The 8,250-nt window shown below is 40.4% G+C and overlaps 1 protein-coding gene across 1 annotated transcript; it reads left to right on the forward strand.

The window, feature by feature from the left end:
- The first annotated feature begins 120 nt into the window (after positions 1-120).
- SCRN3 (secernin 3) lies at positions 121-7,419 on the forward strand. The gene is made up of 7 exons (XM_057423785.1): positions 121-306; positions 468-649; positions 1,388-1,587; positions 2,250-2,462; positions 4,997-5,159; positions 5,519-5,699; positions 6,483-7,419. The coding sequence occupies exons 1-7, from the start codon at positions 139-141 to the stop codon at positions 6,636-6,638; spliced, it is 1,263 nt and encodes a 420-aa protein (XP_057279768.1). The 5' UTR covers positions 121-138; the 3' UTR covers positions 6,639-7,419.
- Positions 7,420-8,250: the final 831 nt, after the last annotated feature.

The raw sequence follows: 8,250 nt of genomic DNA on the forward strand, positions 1-8,250 counted from the left end.
TTCCGGGTCGGCGGGCGGGCCTTCCTGCGGGGCGGGCGGGCCTTCCTGCGGGGCGGGCCTGAGCGCCGGCTCGGCCCTGCCCCGCCCCGCTTCGCCGCTGCCGTCGCCGGACGCCGAGGAGCGGCCGCTGCTGCCAGCATGTTCCCGGGCCCGCTGCCTCGCTCCTGCGACACCTTCGTGGCGCTGCCGCCCGCTGCGGCGGGGGCCCGCGTCGTCTTCGGGAAGAACTCGGACCGGCCGGCGGACGAGGTGCAGGAGGTCGTGCACTTCCCGGCCGCCGCGCACCCACCCGGCGCCGCGCTGGAGGTGAGGGCGCGGGGGGCGGCGAGCCCTTCGGGAAAAACCCACCTTTTAGTCCTATTTTCTGTGTATTTTTAGCCCGCGATTTCGTGGATTAACCAAGGGGAGATGCTCGCCAAAGCGATAGCGGGAAAGGTAAAGCTGTTGCGTGTTCTGACTTCTTGCAGTGCACTTACATCACGATCGAGCAAGTGGAGAAGACGTGCGCCGTGGTCCTGAGCCGGCCCGCCTGGCTTTGGGGGGCTGAGATGGGCGCCAACGAGCACGGCGTGTGCATCGGGAACGAAGCGGTGTGGGGCAGAGAGGAGGTGGGCGATGAGGAAGCGCTCCTCGGCATGGACCTCGTAAGGTTTGCACGGGCTGTTCTGGTAAATGGTACCCCACTCAGGACTTAGTTTTGAAACGTCTGGCTTGAGTTGTATGGGGATATACGTGCATTCACTGTCAGAAGACATGTCTGCCTGCTGCTCTAGAGCCATGGTTAAAAGTTAAGTATTTCTTGGCACAGGCATTAGATCACCGCCAAGAACTGGGAGCCCATGAAAGGTATTAAACACGAGAGCAGAATCCGTCAAGGAAATCGTCATTTTTTCTCTCTACACTGTTGATACTAAACTGAAATGACATTTAACAAGAGCGCAGCTAGACCTCAGCGTCCAGTGTGAGGGCCTTTTTCTAGGGTCTGTACTAATTTCCTGTTTCCCTCCTCTTTTTCAAGTTTCAGTCTTAGCTACACATCTCCACATAAATAATGCAGTTTCTTGTGCCTGTCTTACAGCATGCCAGTGTAAGCTCATTAACCTACAGCAGACTGTCCGTCCCATACCTGCACAGGTATTACAGACGTTTCCTGTCCTAGGCCCACTGTCTCCCTGCTTTTCTCTGTTTCCATTTGGTTGTTTTCCCCATGTCAAGGACAGAGAGGACCTACTTCAAACCCTTTAAGTGACTTGCTCCTTTCTCTTACCGGAGCATACAAGTATCAGGTGCATATAGAAATAGCATTCCAAGTCAATTTGAATACTTAGACTCTATAGTTTTATGTGAAGTCTATAGTTCCCAAGATAACATCTTCCTTTTGTTTTAGGCTTGGACTTGAAAGAGCAGACACAGCTGAAAAAGCTCTTACTGTCATAGTTGATTTGCTAGAAAAATATGGACAGGGAGGAAACTGTATGGAGAGCCACATGGCATTTACGTACTATAACAGCTTTCTGATAGCTGACAGAAAGGAAGCATGGGTGCTGGAGACATCAGGAAAATACTGGGCAGCAGAAAAAGTAGAAGGTATGGATGATGCTTTTCATTTTAAACATTTCAAATGCAATGACAATCAGCAGCTCTCCACTTTTCATTTCATTAAGGCATCATACGTATGTGTGCCTCTAAACAACAGAAGTTGCTTCCTAGGTCATCAGTGTGCAGTGGCTGACCCCTTCACAGAGAAGCTGAGTCACAGGGGGCCTTTTCAGAGTCAGAGGACCAGTTCTGCACTTGGAAAATAGAGGGCAGCAAGAGGGTCACAGCATGAAAGTGACAGCATTATGTGTGGTCCTAAGGATGTTGGCAATCAATGACAATTCCATTTGATGGCAGGGTAGCACTGACAGGATCAATGCATCGGGCCCTCAAGTGGCTGATTCTTCCAGCCGACTTAAGAGGACAAGATTTGGAGGTCTAAAAGGAACAACATAAAGATAAGAATAATCAGGGCAGAACCTGAAGTAAGATGTTGGAACTAGAAGTGAGTCAGAACTGAGTGCCAGTGGAATTTCAATCAGAAGGATATATATAGGCAGGGAGAGAGGGCCAAAAATAAAACCACAGGACTCTCAGATCTTGTAGAAAACTCTTCAGAGCATAGTTTACTTCAGTAAGCTAATAGTAAACAAAATGCCAATAAAAAAATTCAGTGTATTAGAATGATTCTTTCCTTACCTTACAAACAGGAGGTGTACGAAATATTTCCAACCAGCTCTCTATCACAACCAAGATTGACAGAGAACACCCAGGACTGAGGGAATACGCCAAAGGCAAGGGCTGGTGGGATGGGGAAAAGGAATTTGATTTCGCTGCCACGTATTCTTATGTAAATACAGCCAGAATGACCACATCCAGAGGACGATATTGTGAAGGCTATAAACTTCTGAACAAACACAAAGGTACCATTTTTTATCTTTAAGATACGCAAAGCATTTAGTGAGCCATATTAAGTTAAATCATAAATGATTAGACATCTAATGTGGGCAGTCATTCATGTGATATGGTGAACCCAAACTTACTAGAATAACTTTTTGCTCAGAGGAAGTCTTCTATCCATTAGTGCCAATTTGTTGGTGAGGCAAAATTAAACAAGGGTCAAGTATCAAACACACAGCTACACTAACAACACTGAGAGGACACATTCTGACTGTACCACTAAACTCTGTAAGACCTGCTTTGAAACATTTTGCTATGCATTATTACTAAACTTCTGGGAAAAAAAAAAAAAAAGCAACCCCGAAAGAAAGGCTAAAACAGGCTCCCAGTAGTTTGCAGCCACAAACAGAACCTTATGAACAGCTTCAGTCTGGTACCATGCATAGAGGCCTAAGACAACAGCGCAGCATTCAGATACATAACTTGCATTTTTTTTTTTGAGATTGGTTTTAAACCTTTGTAGTTTCATAGTAACCGCTACTCTAATCTTGTGCAGTCTGATAAGACACCCTGAGAGCAGAACAAAATGTTTTTCTGTCTACACAGGTGCTCCTAATCACTTATTCCTTATTTTTCAGACCTCTATAGAAAAAAAGCTATTACTTCTCTTCAAACTGCATGCACCTGGCAGATTTTTGCTGTGTTTGTATTCACTTGCTCATTTGAAGTAATTAATCTGAACCCAAATTGTGCCCCTGTGTTTTTTTTATTTATTTGGCTGAGCTCTGCCAGACCAGGTTTAGCATTTAGTTAATGCATCAGAATGAATCACCTTTTGCTATCCTGCCTTAGTGGTCATGTAAATCCTGCATTCATTTTGGGAATTGCAGGTTCTGAATACCGAAAACCTTTTCATAATACCTGTATTTACTTGTATTATAAAAATGCTGAGATTCTATCAGTGTTTTCAGTCTAAATCCCCATTTTCAGGCATTTAACTGAGCCATTTTAAAAATCACACTAGGTGTTCTGGTTATCAGCCTAGTATGGTTTCAGTTTGTTTAGATTTATTTTAAATAGGTGCCCTAACTAAAAGCTATTTGGTTTACAGCATCAGTAAAATCACTGGTTTGTTAATGTATCCTTCTCAGCTTTTTCACTCAGTGGCATTACATTTTTTTCAGGCTGCCTACCATGTGAAGACCATTTTAGATAAACATTATTTCTATTTCAAAAAAGTAGGGAATGTATTTCAGAAATATGAAATAATAAAAATGTCTAGTGGAAAATATGCAATACCTTCTTTCCTAATGGACAAGTTGCCAACTGGCAGTTGACAAACTCATTGCTGCTTCTTTTATATCCTTAATTCATCTAGCTTGCTGAATTGCTTGAATTCCCAGGCTACTGTGGGAATACTTAAGAGCATTTCCTTGCTGAAATGTAGTGCTGCATGCCTGTCCACAGCGAACTGAATTGTGTATAAAAAATAATACTAGAGAAGTCTGACTCAGCAGCAGAATAATTATTTTAAGAGAAAACAGCAAGGCAGTTAAGAAGAAGTACTTATGCAGGTAGAACTTCACTGAGGGAAACACTAAAAGATGAGATGGTGGATGACACCTTCAAATAAAATAAAATAAAATTGCATGAATTGCTGTTTTCTGCCATAAGCATACCCTCAACTGATACACCAGAAAACTACTGCAAGTGCTGCCTGTTACAATATTGGATTGTTTGGTGATACTGTGCTGATATTTAAGCTTCAGTGTATGTTACACACAATCAGCAATATCATTTGAACACTAGATGCAGAGGCATATGTGGAAAGGGGTTTGTGTTACCAAGAAGAATTTAAAGAGACATTTGGCAGCATACCTCACATACGTAGTTGATTAAGACTTCTTTACAAATGGATGAACTATTGTAGTTTCTGAGTGTACAATGTGTTACTCCAGTGCATCCTTTCTATTGTCAACTTAAAGCTTAAGTGCTTTGGAAGGTCAGATAACTGAAAATAAATAATAAAAAAAAAAGTGACAGTCTTGGTGTTTCATTTGCAAAGTTACACACAAAATCTGTGCACAGTTGTTATTTTTACATTTCTAAAGCAATATAGTGGTATTAACTGTGTACAAATATTAATAACTATTATAATGATTTATCTTCCATGCAGTGCTCAGAAATTTCAGCCTTTAATTCAAGCTGCTAATTTTCAACTGAAAAGTTACTGTTTGAATGACCATTTGCTAGCCATATGTATTTTACCTTTCTGGGAAGCATCATGTGTTGCCGTCCTCTCCCCTTCTTTAAGTCATAAGTGTTACAGCTCATTATCACCTATTCCTTGAAATAAATACTTTGGGGAAAACAATAACATTTTAAAGTGTATTACATATTAAGGTATGCTGTTGAAAGGATTTTTTTTTGTGCCAACATGGACAAACTAAAATTAGTATTACCTACTAAAGGAAAAGCAGCCAGTTGTAAAGCACATGCCATTTACATGTATTACAAGTAGCAGTGTGTGTAAATAATTGTATTGTATCTTTAATAGGATCTATCACTTCTGAAATAATGATGGGAATTCTTCGTGACAAAGAGAGTGGCATTAATATGGAAGGTGGATTTATGACAACTGGAAGCATGGTGTCTGTACTGCCTCAGCAGCCTAATCTGCCATGTATTCACTTCTTTACTGGAACTCCAGATCCTGCAAGGTGATGTGGCAGCTAGTAATTAGGATAAAATTCACAAATATCTAAACTAAGAAGTGATGCAATTTCTCTAATTATATTCTTTTTTAGTCCATCCTGTCATGTTCTGTGTTGTCCTCCCCCAAAAAAGCACAATCAAAAAGTAGGAGGAACATGATGTACATTATACTATATACCAACCCATTTAATGAAACACTGCTACGTCACCGACTTAAACATCAGGCATCAGGAGATAATCTTTTTTAAAAAGACGTTTCTTAAAAGAAGGAATTAGAAGAATGGGGAAAATACAGCAATTTACCCACTCAACAGTTTTATAAAAACTATCAGTAAAGGATCTCTGTTCTGTTTTCTCTTTCTAGGTCTGTATTCAAGCCTTTCATTTTTGTGCCCAGTGTTACTCAGTTGCTGAAAACCAGCTCCCCTACTTTTGGCCAAGATGATCCAGTTAAGAAGCAACCACGTTTTCAGACTAAGCCAGATCGAAGACACGAGCTCTATAAAAAACATGAAAGTGCTGCTGTAGTTATGGAAACTACCGAGGTACATTGTTTAAATTAGATTTCAGTGAAAGCAGGTGATTTATATAAGCTCACATTTTGTTAATGTGTTACCACATAATGCCCTTTGATGGATTGTGAAGAACATTGTAGTGTACCAGAAGCAGCCCATGGTGTTGGCATCTGGCAGGCATATGTTTCAAACACTAAAAACTGCAACTAGCATTTTGCTGTACTCCCAGGCCTAGCCACAGATAGGTGGTAATGCTCATCCTGCAAAGCAGCAGGCCACACATACTCCTGCACTAGTCAGATAATGGGGAAATACTTGGAGCAGCCACAGTACAGCTCCTGGTAAGAGTACTTAAAACTCTTCAGGGCCCTGGTCTCAGGCAGTAAGGAGGGCATACCTTTTATCATTGCTTGGTATGGACAAGAAAGGAAACAGGATCAGAAAGGTCAAGGGACACAAAGGTGAAGCAGGGATGTAGTTGCTTGCCTTAATAGTAGCATCTCTCCTATTTACAGATAGGTGTTCTAAAAAATAAGGCACATGCCCACTTATGTTTTGGTAGCATAAATACCTAGAGAGCTTTAATTTTATTCATTTTCAGTCCATCAGACAAGAATGTAGGCAGATGAAGATATTACATATCGGGAAAGATATCTAGGGAAACCTGTCTTAGTGCTAATTTCTACCAATGCAAACTTGTACCCGAGTAACTATTAAGAGGTTAAAATAGGGACAGTAGAACAGAATTTTGTTAGGGTGAACACTACATGCTCTGTATAGCTTTTAGTGAAATATGGACATTTTTTTCTGCAGGGCAAAGGTAAAGAGATGCTGAAAGATATACAGGAGTTGGAGAAACAGAAGATAAATGAAATGGAATCAATCCTGCAAAATGGATGTCTCGACACTAGCCAAGCAGTTAACCTTTTTTCACAGTGTGTAGAAGAAGAACTCAAAATATATAGCTAAAACTACTATTTGAATGTGATAAAATTCAGCTTTATGATGAACTTTTCTAAAGAAGTGGCTATATAGATTACATCCTATTTTCAATATGCCAGTTAGTATGGACAGTTTTAAAGATGTGCATTCATATTCAGGCCAAACAGCTTTTGGTTGTATGAAGCAATGCTGAAAAGGTTCTTAAGAGCTAGGCAGTGGCTTTGTACGTGGCATAAAGCTGTCAGCAGAGATTGATTTTGCCAAGAAACAGCTGCAGTTAGACTGTAATAGCTTGATTAAATTGCGGGACAACCCCGTCTCCAGATGAAGAACAACTCGGATTTGGAGAACTCGGTTCTAGTGTACGCACATGTAGCTTTTATAGTCAAGATAATCATAGCAGAATTTCATATTGCCAGAATTAAAATGGCCATGGTGAAGGACTTTCTAAAATATAGAAGCTATTACTTGCACTGAATAAAAATGATATGCAAAGTCAAGTAAGATTGATATTCAGATGTTTGATAAAACCATTCTAAGGTACATGTCATATATGACCCTTCTATTCCTTCAGTGCAAAAATGAGGTTAAGAGTTCAAGGTATATTAGAACCAAATCACAGTTACAATTTTAGCATGATTTGTTGTGAAATCTGATTACATGGAATTCAGTGATGCAAGCACTCTGCAAGTTACCACACAATTTTCACTTCCCTTATTTTCCCCACCCTGATACTGAAAAATAAACTTACTTACATACAATATGATCATTGTCAAATTAATTCTGCAATACACTTTATAGCATCATGTGGGAGTTTTTTAATGTTTCCTGAATTGTCACTTTTTAAAATCAGATAAATAGAAAGGAAGAGGCTGGGGTACACAAGTATATACATGTACTCAGTGGGACACTTACACTCTTACTTGATATAATGCCTTTTAACCATGACTTGTCTTGCCAAAATTACTAGACTACAGAGTTCATTTAATCAAGGTTTTTTTTCCCTGCCAGGAACTCATTCCTCCCTGATCCTGCATAAGAATATTGGTAAACAGGTGACACTAATTTTACTATCTCTGACAAGAGACAAACTGAGCAAACAACAAAGAAAGAAGATTCTGGCTTTACTGTGTGATCAAGCAGGATAAAAATTATGACTGGAAGAAAAAAGCCCAAACAAACCAAAAACTCAAAACCTAGCACTTCTGCAAACCTTCAGAAGAGAACATGTAGAGTGAAATGGAGCATTAGAGCTGCAGTAAGAGTATGTGACATGACACAGCACCCCCACAGCAGACCACAAAAAGACCATTCTTCAATGTTTTTTCTAGATTTAGTCAGTTTCTAGAGTCATTCCAGATCCTAAAGGTGGGGCTACACACATGCATAATTTTGAAAACTGTTCTATCTCCCCACTGGTAAAAACAGTAAGTATAGGCAAACAAAATAATATATAGACAATGAAGCTTGGAGAATGAGTAAGAAAATTAAGCACTTGGCAGAATATGTTCTTCCTGATGGTACAGCGAAAGTAGAAGTTAATTTGGGATACCGTGTTCAGAGCCACAGACAGAAACTAATGGGTCAGGAAAGGTTCTTGAACTTTCTTCTTCTAGCGATCCTGTGTACCAAGTGGCAG

Source organism: Pezoporus wallicus, unplaced genomic scaffold (genome assembly GCF_028554395.1).
Source record: "Pezoporus wallicus isolate ANWC-B61680 ecotype Strahan unplaced genomic scaffold, APGP_CSIRO_Pwel_v1 contig_1181, whole genome shotgun sequence".
Taxonomy (NCBI): Eukaryota; Metazoa; Chordata; class Aves; order Psittaciformes; family Psittacidae; genus Pezoporus; species Pezoporus wallicus.

Coding starts and splice junctions, on each gene's coding strand:
- SCRN3 (XM_057423785.1), top strand. CDS start 139: ATGTTCCCGGGCCCGCTGCCTCGCTCCTGCGACACCTTCGTGGCGCTG. Junction 650..1,387: donor CTCGGCATGGACCTCGTAAG/GTTTGCACGGGC, acceptor CTTTTGTTTTAG/GCTTGGACTTGAAAGAGCAG. Junction 2,463..4,996: donor ACTTCTGAACAAACACAAAG/GTACCATTTTTT, acceptor TATCTTTAATAG/GATCTATCACTTCTGAAATA.